Raw genomic sequence first — 18,192 nt, 5'->3', positions numbered from 1 at the left:
TGACAGCCAGAGCCAGGTGGATGCTAAGAGAACATTGAGTCTAAGCTCTTTAATAGAGGGAAACTGAGACTGAGAGGGATAAGAAAGGTGACCCCGGCTGTCCTGAGGGGTGAGGGCAGAGCCCCCAGTCACACCCAGCTCCCTGGACATCATGGCCTTGCTCTTTCTCTTTCCTAGAGCCTTTCCTTTGGCAGACCTATGCTCTCCATATCATTCACACTCCGTAGATGTCCACTGGCTGCTGGGAAGGATGGAAGCCCCTCCTTGGGTGGGGGGCTAATCAAAGCAGGATACTGCAATGGCTTCATGCCCAGGCCGACCCCTCCTGTGGGCACAGACTTGTTAAGCCCTGGTGTCTGTTAGGGCCAGGATGGGATTGAAAATAACGCCTTCATCAGAGGGATGGGAGTTCTGTCCTGCTGGGGCTCCCCAGTGCCCCCGGGGTCAAGTTCCATGGTCATTGTGTCCTATCCGAGTTCCCCTCTCAGCCTTCTCATTGCCTGGACGTGGTCACTGATGGAGCCTTCAAGGGAAGATGCGTGGTCAGCAGTGAGAGGACCGGAAAAGATATCGAGGCCAGGGGATGCCCCTGCAGGGTGAGGATGCCTCCCGGAGAAGTGGCACCCACTCATTCACTCTCATCTTTCTGGGTTGAATCACACCCAGTGGTCCCAGGAGTTCTCTGTCTGAAGAGACCCTACAGCCAGTGAGGACTTTTACTTAGAAGATAAGCCTTGAACTGGTGTCTGGGGGACCCTCCCTGGGCCCTCCCCCCCCCCATAGGCAGGCAGGCAGGGAAGGGGTGCCCATAGAAGTCTTGGGATCCTCTGGGTGTAAGGGCTACAGAGGAACATGGAAGCTGCAGAGGACTCCAGGAACCCTTTCAGAGGAGAGGGGCTAGCCCACCGACACAATCCGTCTTCCCCTTTTGCCCTGGAACCTTGGGAGGGAAAGTGTTGGGATTAGCAGTCCCTTTGGGGAAGGTGAGGTTCCGGAAAGGACAAGAAGACAAGAAGAGCTGAGGCAAGAACCCCGACCTTGGCCCCTCTGGCATGGGCACATTTCTCCCCTTGAGTAAGTGGAGTCTTGGGAATTCCATGTGGTCAGGGAGGAACCTTGGTCAGGGTCGTGCCCTGTGGCACCCCCTAGCAGAGGAAGTCACCTGGCATCTCTGAGTCAGTGGGAATAACTAATATTACTACTATAACTAATATAATTTTGTCTCTCCTCCCTGGTAGGGCCAGGTGAAGAAGGAACTCTTGGAAAGGGCCATAAGTCCTCCTTGGACCCATGTCTTGGAAAGAGGGCATTGGAAGTTTGAAGTCTTTCCATGAGCCCTAAGGGGAGGGGGTTAAGAGAAGGAAACTGAGGTCCAAAGATCTTGAAGCTCAAGATCCCAATGTCCAAAAGAGTCTGCAGAGAACTCACACCCTCCCCTTCTGGGGGAAGCAGCACCTCTCCCCTTGACCTGGGCACCAGGCTGCCACTATCTGGTCCTGAGCCTGCCCGGGAGCAGAAGCCCTAGGCCCTGTCTGTCTTTGTGGGGCCCTGGGGAGGGGAGAGATGCTTCCACCAGCCCCTGGGTGGGTAACCCTGGCAGGCAGGAGCCAAGGGTGGGAGCTCAAAGCCCCCACTCTGGCTGACGGAGCTTTCTCCAGGGCGAGGGGATGATTCAGAGGTGATGGTGAAGAATCACAGCTAACTCGTTTTCCAAAGGCGAGTGTCTGCAATCTTGGAAGCAATTAGATTTAATAGAACAGAAGCCTCTTCTCATCTCTGGCCCCCTCCCTTCCTCCCTCCATCCCTCCCTCCCTCTGTTCTCTGGCCCCCTCCTCCTCCCTCCCTCAGGCAATGCAGAACCAGAGAGCTAGAGAGGGAAAGGGGGGCCATCGAGGTGGCAGTGGGGGGAGACAGCGGGGGATCTGAAAGGGGCTTTGACGTCAGCCCTGCCTATAAGAGCCAGCCCGGGAGAGGGGAGGCAAGAAGAGACCCTGGGCGAGAGACAGACGACCCACTGGCACGATGCCCACTCCAAATGCCTCCACCCCTTCGGCCAAGGGCTTCCGCAGGGCAGTGTCCGAACTGGATTCCAAACAGGCGGAGGCTATTATGGTAAGGGGTGCAGCCCAGCCCATTCCTGGGAGAGGGGCTCTGACCCATCCTACCTGGTGTTGGGATGCTGAGATGTGCGGTTGAGCTTCTGAAGCGGACGCGCACGCACCTGCGGTGTCCAGGAGCCTCTCCTGGGGGTCCCGGGGGCCTGGCCCTGGAAGATGATGGCTGTCTCTGTGGGCCTGGGTGTGACTGTGTGGGAGTGGGTATTGTGATGAGGGGGGAGCCCGGGGGCCTGGGATCCGTGTCTCTGTCCTATCTTGTGTATGTGGGGGCTATGGGGCTGTGGGTGTCTACCCAAAGAATCCCAGACTGTATAGATGAGCCAGAAGGGACCAAGAGACTGTCCCCCCTCCCCCTACCTTGACAGAGAAAAGTCCCAGTCCAGACAGAAGAAGGGAAAACCTCTTAGTTCTCCCCTGAGGTGGAGGCAGGACTGGGGCTAGAGCCCAGGAGTCCTGCATGCCAGCCCTTGGGTCCTGGCTGCCTCCGTGGGGTGCTTCAGTAGGGGGAAGTTGGATGGTGGAGTGGGCAGAGCCCCAGAGGTTGGCATCCCTTGGGAGGGCATGAGCCTCAGTTTCCACATCTGCCAATTGGGGGGGTTGATTCTTTATAGAAGGGTTTGTGGCGAGCCTTATGGCAAAGCACAGTGGAGGTGGGCACGAGATGGGCAAGGCCTTGGGGTGCATACAGCTGGCAATCAAGAATTTGCTCGATTGAAGGATTTCTTTTCCAAAAGTGAGGGAATGCTCCAGAGGCTGGAGTTTCTCTGTCCTGTTGCCCTTGGGGGTATAGGGCCCCCTGATCCTGAGACCCTGGCAAACTTCTCCCAGCCAGGGCAGCTCTAGGCTTGCTGGAGGACACCTCTGGTTGCCCCTGGGCAGTGACTGCCCCAGATCTTGCTGGACTCCTTGCGTGACTGTCCCCATATTCCATGTGCTGATCACAGGGAGGCCCCCCCAGAAGGGGAGAGCCTCCCCCCCTCGACATGTCTCCCACCTCGTTCCCCATGTGCAGGGCCTGGAGCCTACAGTCGAGACAACACTAGTGTCAGAGAAGAAATGAGTGAGGACCCATCTGCTCATTTCATAAAGGGGAAACTGAGTCTTTGAGGGACTAAATGATGTTCCCACAGTCCCACAGTGAGTGGGGGCCATGCAAGCTACCTGGGCAGAGACCAGAGACACATCTACTTGTGTGTGGGGGGTGGGGGGGGCTCACAGCTGGAATCACGGAGACTCAAACAAAGGCTCTTTTCTTCTGGCCCTGCCCACCTGCAGAGACACGCGTGTGTCCTATAGGCACTGTCTCCAGCCCTTTGGGGCCAGGCTGGCCTGCCCTTTATGAATCCCCAGGATCCCTTTTGGAAGGACCCTCAACCTCAACCTGCCCCAGGTCTTCCTTTGACAGATGGAGCAATGGAGACCCAGGAATGGGAAGGGAAAACGAGGCACCTCTCTTTTTACCCACCTGTAGTTTCTTCCACAATTTAAGAGGTTGATTCTGAGCAGGGGCTGCTGCCCTGGGTGGCCCAAGGGCCAGTCCTCATAGGTGAAATGAAGGATCCTGAGCTAGAGCCACCTCTAAGGGGGTCCAGAGCAGGCAGAGGAAGGAGAGGTGGAACCTCTGGGCATGCTGATCCTCGGGGGTGGCTGCCAAATATTCAGAGAACACCCAGAAAGAATCCTTGGCTTGTCTTTCTGGTGGCTGAGGTGGGGCTGAGTACTCCCTCCCTAGCCAGGTGAGCTCGCCTCTTGGGGGTTCCTAGTGGAGGAGGCATAGGGCACCTGCCGGGTGTCTCCAGAGCTCCCTGGACTGGCAGCCGGTCTCCTACTCTTGCCATTTCCCCTTCCCACCTAATGCAGTTAGGGACAGCCTGAAGGATGAGGCAGAAATGTGTGATCAGGAGGTGGGATAGCACTTAGAAACAGCTCTCAGAAGCAAGATATTCAATCCCTCCTAGCCAAGCCCCTTGCCAAGGTCCCCTCTGAGGTCCCCAGCTGGATTTCCAGAGCCCAGGAGGAGGGGAGGAAGATTTGGCCAAGGAAGATCCTCTCAGGCATGGGGGAATGGGTCAGTGGGGAAGTGAGGACATGAATCCCACACTGCAGTAGATTCTAAAGGTCCAGACACTGAGGCAGAGGCCCCCAAGTGTCATTGAGTGGGCAGGAGATTCAGCTCTTTCCCATCTGCTCTCTGCCCCACCCCTCAGCGCTCATGCCCACTAAGATGGCGAATTTCTCCCCTTGGATCCCAGAGCCCCCTTCCACGGGGCCAGAGAGGGGCTTGTGGGGGGATGGAACCCACTGTACTGTGACCCCACTCTGTCTCTGGCCCAGTCCCCAAGGTTCATTGGCAGGAGGCAGAGCCTCATTGAAGATGCTCGCAAGGAAAGAGAGGCGGCCGTAGCAGCTGCAGCAGCAGAGGCCTCCGGAGACTCCCTAGATACCATCGTCTTTGAGGAGAAGGATGGGAAGGCCTTCCTCAATCTCTTCTTCACCTTGAAGGCAACCAAGTCCACCTCATTGTCCCGGGCCCTGAAAGTATTTGAGGTGAGATATGGTGGCGGGGGGGAGCTCTCATTGGGAACTGGGCAAGAGTGGCTACATGGTTCTGTGGTGAGCTCAGACCAGTCTGGGAGGAACCCGGTCTGTAGGAGCTTGGTGATCACAGCCCAGGTCAGGCCATGGCCAGGGAAACACCTTCCTAATTGAAGACGATCAGACCGGAGAACGGTTAGTTTAGACACCAGAGGCACTTGGCAAGTCATCTAAAGCGGCTCTTTCCTCTAAGCACTTGGGCACACACGATGAGAAAGGGGAATTGATGTGACCAAAATGGCAGAGCTGGGATTCGAACTCAGCTCCTTTGAGTCTTGGGTTCCATTGGCTGAGGCTTCTCTTAGGGAGGATGGGGTAGTGTGAGTCTGGGAAGAAAGGGATTTGTGGGAATCAGATGTAGGATTGCCACTGGGTAAGTGGGTGTGACAGCGTCCACCCTAGCCCTCCTTCCATCCTGGAAGGTATCCATCCTCTGAGCCCAGCGTGGAGGGGCAGCTTGGGAAGGAAAGGAAGGGGTATGTGTGTGAGTGTGTCTAGGATCCTGCGTGTGTGTGTGTGTGTGTGTGTGTGTGTGTGTGTGTGTGTGTGTGTCTGGGTGTCTGGGTGTGAGACCATGTGTGTGTGTGTGTCTGTGTGACTGAGTGTGTGTGTGAGTGGCTGTGAAGAGAATGCATATTTGTCTGCCTGTGGGTCTGAGTGGGCAGCAGCAGCCAGGATCGATCCTACAGCCTGGGGCTGAGCAGGTGACAGAGTCTGGTGGAGAAATCAGCACCAACCCCCCAGCCCCATAATGACATTTCCCGGTCAGCCACAGGCTTCTGTGTGTGGCAGGGGCAGCTAATGGGAGGGTGGCTGTCACATTAACCAGGGATTGATGTGATGGATACAGGCAGGTCGAAGGGAGAGTTCAGCCTGGAAGGGCTGGGGTGGGGGGGCTGGAGCAGTGAGCTCTGTGCTCCCCAGCCCCTTCAGAACTGCCCCAAGGGAGGCTTGTGTCCAGTCTTATGGAGTCCACTGTTTCAAATGGTAGGTCTGGAGGAGACCCCAGAGAGCATCATGACCAACCTGTTCATTTTACAGAAAAGGAGACTGAGGCCCCCATGGGGGAAGGAGCCTGTCAAAGTCACACCAATAGCAGGAAAGGAACTCAAACTGGGGTGTTCTGACACCTCATCTGTTCCCTATTCTCCTAAGCATGACCACAGGCTTCCCCTGCTGGGCTCCTTGGCCCAAGAAAACCTACCTAGCTAGGGAGGGTGGTTCACTCTTTTGCAGAGTACCTTGAGAGGCAGTCCTAGAATCAGCAGAGACCTGGGGATGGTCTCTGGCCCTGAGACTCCAGGGGCATTATCCTCTGCCGAATGGGCATAATGAAGTTTGTACTCCTTCGCTGGCCATTTGTGAGGAGGACTCTGCCCGAACAATGGGGGTGGAGCTGCTATTCGTCTCTGCATCTCATTGTCCTCCAGAGGGAGAGAGGGACAGAGACAGGCAGGACCCCACTCTGCCTAGCTGGTGGGGATGGAGGAGTGGAATATGACCTCCCTTCATAATTCTTCCTCCCCTTTTACCAGAGGTATGGGGACTTGGAATCAGGAGGACCTGAGTTCAAATGCAGCTCGACACTATTGGCGGCTATGGCCATGATCCGGCCATTTCACTTTTTCCCAGACTCTGTTTAGTTATCAATAGCACCCACTTCCCAGCATTGTTACAGGGATCTAATGGGAACATATTTCTGAAGCCCCTTAAACTTGCTCACTATTGGTATCATTTTATAGACAGGTTCCTTTTCCTTTGGGGGCCTCAGTTTCCTCCAGCTCTAAAATCCAGTAGTCCTCAGAAGGAGTTTGGAGCAGAATATTCTACCTAGTATAGGAGGAAGAAATGGAAGTGGACGTCAGCACTGGGGCCAGCTGGTGGACCTGGGGTTGGCTGATGGACCTGGGGTCGGCTGGTGGACCTGGGGTCGGCTCGTGGACCTGGGGAAGGCTGGTGGATGTGGAGCCGGCTGATGGACCTGGGGCTGGCTGGTGGACCTGGGGTCGGCTGGCGGATGTGGGGCCAGCCCTGGTCAGACCTCTCCTTTGTCTATTTCCCTCCTGGAGACGTTCGAAGCCAAAATCCATCACCTGGAGACCAGGCCCAACCGGAAGGCCAGGGAAGGGCCAGCAGACCTTGATTACTTTGTTCGTTGTGAAATCCACAGCAGTGACCTAGCCACCTTCCTCAGTTCCCTCCGCAGGGTGGCTGACGAAGTGCGCAGCTGCAAGGAGGATAAATGTGAGTCTGCCCCCCCCCCCCAAGGTGAGCTCACCTGGCTGGAGACTGAGGCAGGACATCCTTTCTGACCATAACTCCCAGGGGCTCCCTCCTTCCCTTTGCTCCTCCTTTAGTCATTCCTTAGTCATTTATTCAAAGAACATTTATTAAGTGCTTGTAGTATACAGGGCTGGAAAGTTATAAGAAGTCGACCTTGGGGCGCTCACAAGCTGTGTGGGGAATCAGAAAACTACCAAGTCTGACCTCAGCTGGCCCCACTTTAGGAGGGAGGCAGATTTCAGGCAGGACCATGGGGTCTCCAGGGGCGTAGAGTGCAGGCCTGGAGGTAGGAAACCTAAGTTCAAATGCTGCCTCAGATACCTGAGAGCTGTGAGATCCTGGGCAGATCCCTGAACCTGTTTGTCTCAGTTTCCTTGAGCTCAACAGAGCTCAGTAAGCTTTCCACAAAGTAGCTGATTAAAAACTCCTTGTTCCTTCCTTCTTTTCGCCCTCCTCCCTCCTCCCTTCCCTCCTTCCCTTCCTTCCTTCCCGCCTCTCCTTCCCTGCCCCATCTACCCAGCAAGGACCCAAGAAACAAGTGGCATCTGTAGAATTAATTGGATCTCTTTTCTATTAAGTTCACTGGTTTCCCAGGAAGATCTCCGAACTGGACAAATGTCATCACCTGGTCACCAAGTTTGACCCTGACCTGGACCTGGACCACCCAGTGAGTAGGCTTCTAGGATAAGATGGGGAGGGGAGGAGCGGTGAGAGCTGAGGGCTCAGGGCCAGGAGCTGGCCACCCCTGACTCCACCCTCCACCTCTCTCCTTTGCAGGGATTTTCTGATCAGGCCTATCGCCAACGGAGGAAGATGATAGCAGAAATTGCCTTCCAATACAAGCAGTAAGCCAGGCCAGCTTCCCTACCCACCCCCCTCACACCCCCCACCATCCACAAGAGACCAGTAGTGGCAGGAATCCCTACCCAAGGGCCAGGATGGCCTCAGATGTGATGCATACCCACAGAGCCAGAGACCCTCATGGACAGACAAGATGTTTGAATGGTGGAGAACTCACTGAATGAGGCCACCAGGGAGAGCTGCTGGTGGCTGAGCATGTGTGAGGCCAGGACCTCATTTCAGTCTCGTGAATGGGGCTTGTCCTGTTGTACAGGGGCTTCCAGCGGGTCAATCAGCTGAGATGTAGTGGGGGCCCGTCTGCCTCTTGATGCTGGCATTCTGTACACCTAGAAACCCTCCCTTTGCTAACTCTAGAACATCTGAGCTGGGGGACGAGAGGGCATCTGGTCCAGTTGGGAACCTTGACTTTGGGAAGCTTTGTTGGGGGATGGGGAGCAGACCAAACTAACCCTTGGCTCTTTCAGTGGAGAGCCGATCCCCCGTGTGGAGTACACAGCAGAGGAGATTGCCACCTGGTAAGGGCATGGTCATGTGGCCCATGGGGAATTCAAGGAAGGGGAGGGAGAGAAAAGGACCTGGAGAAAAGATCCCCCCCCAGAGGAGAATCTCTCGTGAGGCTTGGAAACAGCCAGAGAGATTTAGGGTTGGTGGTCTCCCAGGGTTTTGTTAGCCAGCTGGCCAGGCATCCACTGTGAGAGCTGTATGGGAAGATGGAAAAAGTGGTCAGCAAGTTGCCAGCTTTTATTGGATGCCTAATGGACACTCAGTACTAGGCCCTGGACAGGGTCAAAGCTTAGATAAGACAGGATTCCTGCCTGGCGGGAGCCCAGATAGCAAAGTCACAGCATTATATAAGGAGCCCTGATAAGTAAACTCAAAACACAGACACAATAATTTGGGATGGGATGGGAGACAGGAGCAACTGGGGTGACTAGGTAGGGCTTTGAGCCTTCAGAACTGTGCTTGGGAAGGCCAGGAGACAGATGGTATTCAAGGGGACAGGAGAGATCATGGAAAACTTCCTGGAGAAGAAACTTGAAGGATGGCTTAGAGAGGGGTCGGGAAGTAATAAAGAAGCTGGCCAAGGCAGGGGTGAAGAACAGGTCCTGGAGACAAAGTATTTGTCTGATGAGAATGAATGAAGAGATGGATGAACGAATGGTTGGGTGGATAGATGGGGGGATGGATGGATGGATGGATGGATGGGGTGGGTGGGTGGATGGATGGATGGATGGGGGTGGGTGGGTGGATGGATGGATGGATGGATAGACTAAAGAGGAGAGCCCAATTAATATATTTCCCCCATCTGATCATTATTACTCCAACTATCCCTCTTGTACAAGAGAAGTTGGTGGTTAATTGATAACTAGAATCTCATTATAAATGGATGGGGAGCACCCACATCATAGATGCAGTCTCCTTTATTCTGTTTTATATCCCATGGGTTTCTATGAGGCAGGGCTCATCTTCGTACATGCCTGGGCTCCCTGGGGTCTGCAGGTTCATGTCTCTATTCCTGCTCCTTTCCCAGGAGAGAGGTCTACACCACCCTGAAGAGCCTGTATCCTACCCACGCTTGCCGGGAGCACCTAGAGGCCTTCCAGTTGTTGGAAAGGTTCAGTGGCTACAGCGAGAATAGCATCCCACAGCTCGAAGATGTGTCTCGCTTTCTGAAGGGTGGGGTCAGAATCCCAGGGGACAAGTTTGTGTGTATGGGGGGGGGGAGTGGAGAACCGGGGCCAGGCAGATGGCAAAGCAAGGGTTTTCTGGTCTGAGAATGAGCAGTGCGTCGGCTTGACTTCACTCCCCATGTCGGGCTCAGTCTGCCTCCTGGGGCCCCTTGCAGACCTTAGCCCATGGGAGGGAAAGAATAGTGGGTTTCCAGGGGACCAGGAGAAGATCCGAGTTCGGGGAGCCCCAAGAAAGGAAAGGTCGATGAGGGGCAGAGCAGCCCAGGGAGGTCTACTGGAAGGGGGGGAAAGTTAGTAAGACCTTAAAAGTAACTCTGGAGGAGGGAGGGCAGGGCAGGGTGTTCCAGTAGGCAGGGACAGATGGGGACAACACTGATGTAGGAGAGCAGCTTGACTGGGCTGGGGGGTGGAGAAGGCTGGAGGGGAGTCCTGTCTTAGAGAGTATTCTAAGATCTAGGACTGGGAGGAAAATCTTGGGAACCCCAGGAGCCCTGAGCTCTCACACCATCCCTCCTGTTGTTTCAGAGAGGACAGGTTTCCAGCTGCGGCCAGTGGCGGGCTTACTCTCTGCCCGGGACTTCCTGTCCAGCCTGGCCTTCAGGGTATTCCAATGTACCCAATATATCCGCCATGCCTCCTCACCCATGCATTCCCCAGAACCGTGAGTAGGGGTGGGCAAGACTCCCTTTGGACCCCTCCCATCCCCAGGCAGAAGCCTGTCTCTCTTCTCTGTGTTATCTCTGCCTCTGTCTCCTTCATCTCTGCTCCAGTCTCCTGGGGGTCTCCTCCTTGACCCCATCCACTCTGGTCCAGAATGCTCCTTAGGGTCCAGGAAGGGACCTGCCCTCCCTGGCTGTGGAATAATGCCTCATTGCACCCCCCCCCAAGGTGCAGCACTCCCCACCCAAACTGGAATCTCATCAGCTCTTCAAGAGATGATTTTTATGGGACAGATGGGGAAACTGAGGCCAGAGACCTTACGGAGCTTTCTCACATTCACCCAGGGAATGTTTTCTCTTGGTCTAGGACTTGGGTGGAGATGCAGAATAGGACCAATTCAGCAATTTAATTCAATTTTGTCCATCAAACATTTTTAAATATTAAATGTGTAACAGGACATGGTGGTGGGGGGTGGGAGAAAGTTAGGTGAAGTCAGGCCCCTCCCTCTGGCACCCAGTGGGGATGGGATAAGACCTAAGGACTGAAGCACCTCACATGGTAAGTGCCTTGGGGAGGCAGTGACCCTGCCTGAGGGATACACTTGTCACTGACCTTTGGGGGCCAAGAAAGTTCTTGGAAGAAGTGATGAGTAGGTTGGGTTCTATGAGGAGGTGACCTGGGTCACACAGGACCAGGAAGGTAAGGCCCATGTGGAGAGGCTGGAAGACTAGGCAGCAGAGAGACTGAAGAAGGGAGGCAGAGGCTTCCTGGGTGGGCGGGTGGGGGCTAAGATTGAAGGAGTGACTATCACCAGGGCCACTCAGCAAAAGAAGGCAGAGGGTGGGGAGCCCCAGGGGTCTACAGGCCGGCCGTGCCCCCAACCCTCTCACCTGCCACTATCTGCTCCTTTTTCCTGCCTTCTGGCACCCATGGGTGCTGATACAGGGACTGCTGTCATGAGCTCCTGGGACATGTACCCATGTTGGCAGACAGGACCTTTGCCCAATTCTCCCAGGTGAGTACTCCCCTTGTAGCTTTGGCCCCCACAGCCCTGGTCCTACCAGCCTGGAATGGCCCCTGGGTGCCTTGCCAAGGGCAGGAGAGCTGGGAGGGGGGAGCAGTGACCCTGAGGCATCAGCTCCTGGCTCTGCCTCCCCCTTCTCAGGATATTGGCCTCGCCTCCCTTGGAGCCACCGATGAGGAGATTGAGAAGCTAGCCACGGTAGGTCTGCCTGCCCGGGGTAGGGACTGGGGTGGGGGGCATGGGAGGAGTCATTTCGGCAGGAATCTCTTTCCATTCTGAAAATTTTAGGACCAACCAATTCATAGAAAAGTTTGATCCATATCTGCACTCCCAGACGGGGAAAGTCAGCCCAGACTGGAGGCTCCTGGAGGGCAGGGTCCGGTGCTGCTCCTCCCCCTCCTCTCTAGCATTAGAAGTCAAAGATATGGGTGCCCAGATATGCTTACAAGGGCTTACTTGGGGAGGGGTTATAGGGCAAAGCAGCAAGAAGGGAGTCCCCAGACTGGAGAGCAGGTACCCAACAGGTTTGGGAGTGGGAGTCCCACAGATTGGGAAATACCCCCCCGCAATCATCTCGGGGGCTCTCCTTTCCCAGCTCTACTGGTTCACGGTCGAATTTGGACTCTGCAAACAGAATGGAGTGGTCAAAGCTTATGGGGCTGGCCTTCTGTCCTCCTATGGGGAGCTCATGGTAAGCCTGGCCTTGCTCCTCCGGGGCTCTGGCCTCCCAAGGGAGCTGGGGTCCCCTGGGCGAATCCCTAGGGCGAGCCCCCGGGCCTGCTGTCTTTGCTTGCCTGGACGTGATCCCTGGGGGAGAATAAGCATTCCTCACCGAGCTCCTGATCTATTTGAAAAGTGATCCCCCTTCCCAGGGGACAGAGCCTGCCTGGACCCCAGGAGCCAGTTCCGTTGACTGGAGTCAGTGAAGGGAACCTTCTGGGACCCTTGCCCCAAATGGAGAATCCCCCCATCCCTGTTCTGTGTGGGGTAGCAGATGCTTCTTCCCTGAACCCTCCCTGATGGTCAGAGAATATTCCCAGGAGGTCCTCGGGGAGATGTCAAAATATAGAACCAGGGGCCTGAGGGGCAGAACGCAACCTCCTACCCCCCAATCCTCCCAAGCTCCCATCTTGGGCCTCAGTTTCCTCATCCATACTGAGTGGCTGATATGTTAAGGTTTCCTTTTCTGTAGCCCAAGAGCCCCTGAAGCCAGTGGGGGGGTGGGGTGGGAGGAGGCAGTGACACCCAGGACTCCTGCCTAGCACTCCCTGTCTGAGGAGCCCGAGGTCCGAGAGTTTGACCCCGACGCGGCTGCGGTGCAGCCCTACCAGGACCAGACCTATCAGCCGGTCTACTTCGTCTCAGAGAGTTTTAGTGATGCCAAAGACAAGCTGAGGTAGGTGGGAGGGCTGGAGGGAGGGGGACATCTGAGAGACGAGTTCAAATGCAGCCTCACCTGCTAGCTGGGTGACCCTGGGCAAGTCACTTCACCACTGCCTACCTCAGTGTTCTCACTGTGAAAGGGGGTTACAATAGTCCCACCTTCCCCAACCCTTGGGGAAAGCTCTCCCCCTTCCTTCCTTCTCTGACAAGGGGTCTTCCCTGACCGCTGGGCCGCTGGCAAACCCTTGCCGGTCCCTAGGCTGACCCGGTCTCTTTTCTCCCTCTGGGTGTCTGCAGGAACTACGCATCCCGAATCCGTCGCCCCTTCTCTGTGAAGTTTGACCCCTACACGTTGGCCATCGAGGTGCTGGACAGCCCCCAGAAGATTCGGCTTTCCCTGGAAGGTCTCCAGGATGAGCTTCATTTGCTGGTCCATGCCCTCAAGACCATGAGTTAATTAATGGTCGTGCCCCCCCGAGCCCCTCAGCTTCCTCACCCCTGCCCCTTCCTGGGACTTTGTGTATTGCTTTGTCTCCCCGTCTCCCCAGCCCCCATCTCAGTCAGCCACAGATCCCCAGGGTCAGTGTCCAGGAAACCGATGCAGCGTTCCTGGTGGGTGCGGCGGCAGTGAGGGGGCTGCCTGTCTCATGACAGGATTCTGAGGAAGCATTTCCCGGGGCCCGAGGCCTCCTTAGAGTCCTTGGGTCCAGGGGAAACCCAGAGAGGAGAAGGAATTCACCTAAGGGCCCCAACTGCTGCATTAGGTTGATTGGCATTCTGCCCCCTGCTCCCGCCCCATCAAAGCCAGAGAAAGGCTTGGTGGGTCGCACCCAGGGCCCGAGAGAGGAAAGAATCCCAGCACTGGGGGCTCAGCAGAAGTCAGTCCTCCCCTTTCCAAGCCCCTGATCATGGCTCTGGCACCCTCTGCCCACTTTGGGGGCTGGAGCTGTTCTCCCCCTGCTAGTGTCTAGACCCGACTCCCAGCCCCCAGCCACTCCCTCACTAGCTCCTCTTTCTCCTCCCTTTGGAGGCCCCCTTGGGGAGCCGGAGGGTGGGGTGGGGGGCCAAGCATGTCCCTGTGGTCCTTGTCCTGCTGCTTCTGTGGATGTTGCTGTTGGGGGGTACATTTGTCTTCTCTGACTTTTCTGGGGTCCAAAGGATCCCGCTTAGGTAGATCCCGGGGTCTAGTGCTGCCTCCACCATTGCCGCCACTTGGGGGGTGGTCCTGCATGGCTGACTGTGACCTTTACAATAAAGGACAAAGTCTATTTCTTGCCAAGCACCCTGGCTCCAAGGCTTCCTTCATCCTGGGGCGGCTGCTGATAATGGGAGCGCAGCATCTCTGGCCTTACCCCAAGGATAGAACCTGCCCCCCAATCTTCTCAGCCCCTTGGGACATGGAGGGGGGTCCTGTGGGATGACTCCGGACCTGAGAGGCAAGGAAGGGATGCCAGGAAAATGCCCTGCCCCCCACGCCCCCCCCCCAGGACAGTCCTAGAAGAACAGGCTCCAAGGCCCTGCTGTGCACTCCCTCTGGGTGGGAGCTTCTGCTAGAATCCCCCCATTGACAGGGAGCTTGCGACCTTCCAAGGTGGCCCTGTTCCCCATGACAGCTCAGTTCAGAACTGGAAGGCAGTCACATCTTTATTTTTCATATGGGGAAACTGAGACCTAGAGAAACAAGATACCTTGCCCATGGTCAGGGGCCAGTCTCTGGCCCAGCTGGATCCCGGCCGCGGCAGCCGGGGCCAGGAAGCCCTCCCTGAGTTGGACCCTGCCTCTGCACACGTATGAGCCCTCCAGGAGCTTCCCTCTAATCTGGGAAGCCACGGTGGAGACAGGCAGGACCAATCAGAGGCCGCCTCAGAGAGAGGGCTCCAGGGTTCTTGCAGCAGGGCTTTGGATTGGGGAGGTGCAGAGGGAGGGGGCCAGTCTCAGCTAGCTCATCTGTAAGGTGGGTCTAGTCTTTGCTCACACCTCCCCGGGTTACTCCAAGAACCCCCTGAGAAGGCATCCATGAAGAGCTAGATAAATGCTCAGTCACTGTCGTGGCAGGATTGCAAGCAGAGCCAAGATCTGCCCCCAGCCCCACCCTTTATTCCATGCCTCCATCAATGATGGTTCCAGTTTGCTGGCTTGAGGGGAGCCTCTGGGGAGGCTCAGAAGGGGCGCAGGGGCTCAGAGGCCAAAAGGGAGGCAGGAGAGGACCTGGCTGTCCTATCCCCCCACAACTCTCCTGAACAGTCAGCAAGAGGGGCTGCAGCTCCCCCTTTCTAGCCCAACACTAGACTGGGCACCCCAGGCTGAGGGGGTACAGACTCTGGGCCCTAGTTAACCAACTTCCATAATGGGTCTGCTCCTTTCCCAGCATCCTCCCAGCAGGAGACCCAGGACAGGGGAATGAGTTGGACTACACCATCAGGCCTGGGGGTGGCACTGGGACTGTCTGGGGCTCCCAGGGGTGTTCATAGAGGAATGAAAGGGGTGGGGCCCCAGGCAGTACCCCCACATCCCCCAACTTCCTCTAAAGGGATCAGAAGCAATAGGATTAGAATCTGATCCTTGGAAAAGGCTGGGCAGGATACTTCTCTGTTGGCCTCAGTTTCCTCAAATAAAACAAGGACGAGTTGCCCTTGGCAAGGCAATGGCTTGAGGTCTAGGCTCCAGTCCCTGCTCCCCCGTTTGTACCTTGGCTCATTGATTCCTCACCCCGTGTCAGCAACAATGTCAGGGAAACTGGATGGGGGCAGTGGGGGGGAGGTCTGTGCGTTTCCGCTCGGCCTTAATTTAGGTCCCCATTGAGTGTTGTCAGGAGGGACAGCTCGCCTGTCACAGGCTGCCCACCGGCCCCTCATTAGCCCCACTCATTAGCAGCTACTTCACCTGCTTCTCAGACCCCCCCAAGCCAGGTACGGCCTCTGTTATTGGCAAGAGCTGGGAAATGATCCGGAAACCCCAACCTGGGCCTCGGACCATCTGGTGACCCCCACAAACTGCCCCATGCAGGGCCCTAATGAGCCCAGTTAGCAGAAGTGGGGGCACTGGCTCGGCTGGAGGAGAAGAGTCAGCAGCCAGCCCCTCTCGGGCAGGGGGACTGCGTGGCATTTAAAAGCTGAGAGTCGCCAGGGGTAGGAAGCAGCCTTGGACCAGAACCCCGGCCTCATCTCTCTCCCATCTCTATTCTGAGTAAGTCTGCTGGGAGCCAAGGAACGCATGGCCAGGGGGCCTGGCATCCATGGGCGACGGGGGCAGCTGGGCAGTGGGTGTCATCTGTCCTCTCTGCTTCCTAGGCCCCAGGGTCCCAGGTTAGGTGCTCAGGGAGGAGGCTGGGGCCACTCCTTGGGCCATCTGTCCTCAAGTCCCAGGCCCTTCCCATCTTGGGCCATCCAGGGTCCATCTCCAAAAAATTGGGGTTCAGATCATGAGTTGTGCCTGCAGGGAAATAAATGTTTCTCTCTTGCCTTTTAAATGAATCAGGTCACTTGAGTGACCTCTGAGTCCAAGTCCAGAGAGGTGAGCCGCTCACCCAAAGCCACCCAGCAAGCCTGGCCAAGCTGAACTAGGCCCAGGATCAGCCTCTCCCTGAGCTCAGAAAACGTGGCTTCCCTCCACTCCCCACACCCCACTCCCTCTGGGCCTTTGTTTCTTTGTTTCTTTCTTTGTTTCTTTGTTTCTTTCTTGCTTTCATTTTTAGTTTTTTTTTGGCAAGGCAATGGGGTTCAGTGACTTGCCCAAGGTACAGCTAAGTAATTATCAAATGTCTGAGACTGGATTTGAATTCAGGTCCTCCAGACTCCAGGGCTGGTGTTCTATCCACTGTGCCACCTAGCTGCCCCCTCCCTCTGGGACTTCCAGCAAAGGCTGCCCCCTTCTCTCCACATCAGTTTTTGCCTGTGAACAATGAGGGGAACCCTCATCCTTCCCAGCTTTCTAATTCAGCAAGGTCTTGGTGGGGGAGACTGGGGAACGGGGCTTGCTGAGGCTGCCCTGGCTCCTATCTCTGCCCACCTCACCCCTCTCTTCTGCCCCCCCCCCCAGGGCTTGGCCATGGCTTCCTGGATGGCCCCCCTGTCCCTGCTGGCCCTACTGGCCCTGACTGCCCCCCCAGCGGGTGAAGCTGCCGTCAACCAACACCTGTGTGGCTCCCACCTGGTGGAGGCCTTGTACCTGGTGTGTGGGGAGAGAGGCTTCTTCTATACCCCCAAATCGCGCCGGGCTGCTGAGCAGCCGCTGGGTGAGTGTTCTGACCCCTCAGCCCCACCCAGCCCTGACCCTCAAGCCTTGAGGGTGTTACCCATGATCTCTGTCCTCTGGAGGGAGCCCCACTCTGTCTTCTCAGACCCTATGAGCCCCCATAAAAGGCTCAGGAGAGAGATGTCGAGCCCCCCCCCCCCAGGATCTCAGTACTTAGTTCTCTGCAGGGGTGACAGATGGGGAAGCTTTCCCAGGGTCACTTGGTGAATTTTTTCTGGAGATGCAGCAAGCCACCAGATCACCTGACTCCTAATTGATCCCCCTTATAGAAAACGTCCCCCATTTCCTGTTCTCCTCCTTGCAGGTAATCTCTTCCACAGGTTAACTCTGCTGTGAGAACGAACCCAGGAGATGAGGGTGGGGGGTCTTTGTTGTCTCTCTGCCCCTTCCCACTCCACTGCCCAGCCCTGGGCCCTGGTCCTGCCTCTAAGCCTCAGTTTCTTCTCTGACCTGGGGGCAATGGCCCTTGGTGGGGCTGCTGGGAGGAGTCACTTGGTGGGCACCCTCTCACCCTGTTTCTCTACTCCCCTGCCAGGGGATGAGGCCGGAGGGGAAGAGCTACCCTTCCCCCCTGAGTACCAGCTGCAGAAGCGGGGCATCGTCGAGCAGTGCTGCAACAGCATCTGTTCCCTCTACCAGCTGGAGACCTACTGCAACTAGCGGCTGGGCAGGCGTGGGCACAGCCCTGCCTAGAAGGGGCTTTCTGCCCAGAGAGCATAGAAACAATTGAATAAAAATGAAAGAAAGACCATTTCTGGTTCTGTGCTGCCTTGATGTCTCCCCCCACCCCGAGACCCTGCCCCAGGTGGGTCAGAAAGGGAGGGCATTGAGGCCATGCCAGGTCTTCCCAGGGCTCTGAGCCTTCCCCTTGTGTGCCCTGCCTTGTGCTAACCTAGGCTGTGGAGGAAGCCCAGGAAAGGCAGACTCCTCTGGGACTGGGGGAGAGCAGATCATTCCTGCCTTGGGCCTGGGAGTAAAGACGAGAGGCCCAAGGTGGAGCAGGGCATTGGGCTCCCCACCCTATGGGCCCTGTCTGCCAGGTGTCTGGATGAAGGACACAGCTCCTTCCTACAGCTAACCCCTAAGGAATGCCCCATAGAGAGACCTTCTCATCCAGAGGTGGAAACTGAGGCAGACAAGAGGAGCGGAAGCAGAGCCCTGTTCCTATTCAGGTCCCTTGCAATGGAGAGAGGCCTGAGCCAGGAGTCAGGAAGACGAGTTCAAATGTGCTCACAGACATATCCCAGCAAGGAGACCCTGGGCAAGTCACTTCATCTCTGGCTGCCTCAGTTTCAACTAAAAAAAATGAGAATAACAATACCTC

General features: G+C 56.3%; 2 protein-coding genes across 3 annotated transcripts; both read left to right on the top strand.

Annotated features, from left to right (window-relative positions):
- The first annotated feature begins 2,022 nt into the window (after positions 1 to 2,022).
- On the top strand, positions 2,023 to 13,884 carry TH (tyrosine hydroxylase). Of its 2 annotated transcripts, none has more exons than XM_074227603.1 (11): positions 2,023 to 2,112; positions 4,452 to 4,664; positions 6,782 to 6,956; positions 7,574 to 7,662; positions 7,773 to 7,840; positions 8,321 to 8,371; positions 11,153 to 11,222; positions 11,373 to 11,429; positions 11,827 to 11,922; positions 12,494 to 12,627; positions 12,912 to 13,884. In XM_074227603.1, exons 1-11 carry the CDS (start codon positions 2,023 to 2,025, stop codon positions 13,069 to 13,071), a joined length of 1,203 nt encoding a protein of 400 aa, XP_074083704.1. In that variant the 3' UTR covers positions 13,072 to 13,884. The 2 variants fall into 2 exon arrangements, with proteins under 2 accessions (XP_074083704.1, XP_074083703.1); XM_074227602.1 differs by having other exon boundaries at positions 2,023 to 2,124.
- A 2,777-nt stretch (positions 13,885 to 16,661) lies between these two features.
- On the top strand, positions 16,662 to 17,528 carry INS (insulin). The gene is made up of 2 exons (XM_074227601.1): positions 16,662 to 16,848; positions 17,404 to 17,528. Exons 1-2 carry the CDS (start codon positions 16,662 to 16,664, stop codon positions 17,526 to 17,528), a joined length of 312 nt encoding a protein of 103 aa, XP_074083702.1.
- Positions 17,529 to 18,192: the final 664 nt, after the last annotated feature.

This window comes from Macrotis lagotis, chromosome 3 (genome assembly GCF_037893015.1).
Source record: "Macrotis lagotis isolate mMagLag1 chromosome 3, bilby.v1.9.chrom.fasta, whole genome shotgun sequence".
Lineage (NCBI taxonomy): Eukaryota > Metazoa > Chordata > Mammalia > Peramelemorphia > Peramelidae > Macrotis > Macrotis lagotis.
Note: the sequence above shows the minus strand (reverse complement) of the source record. Positions and strands in the feature narration are given on the sequence as shown.

Coding starts and splice junctions, on each gene's coding strand:
- TH (XM_074227602.1), top strand. CDS start 2,023: ATGCCCACTCCAAATGCCTCCACCCCTTCGGCCAAGGGCTTCCGCAGG. Junction 2,125..4,451: donor CTATTATGGTAAGGGGTGCA/GCCCAGCCCATT, acceptor TCTCTGGCCCAG/TCCCCAAGGTTCATTGGCAG. Junction 8,372..11,152: donor GCAGAGGAGATTGCCACCTG/GTAAGGGCATGG, acceptor GTGCTGATACAG/GGACTGCTGTCATGAGCTCC.
- INS (XM_074227601.1), top strand. CDS start 16,662: ATGGCTTCCTGGATGGCCCCCCTGTCCCTGCTGGCCCTACTGGCCCTG. Junction 16,849..17,403: donor GGCTGCTGAGCAGCCGCTGG/GTGAGTGTTCTG, acceptor CTCCCCTGCCAG/GGGATGAGGCCGGAGGGGAA.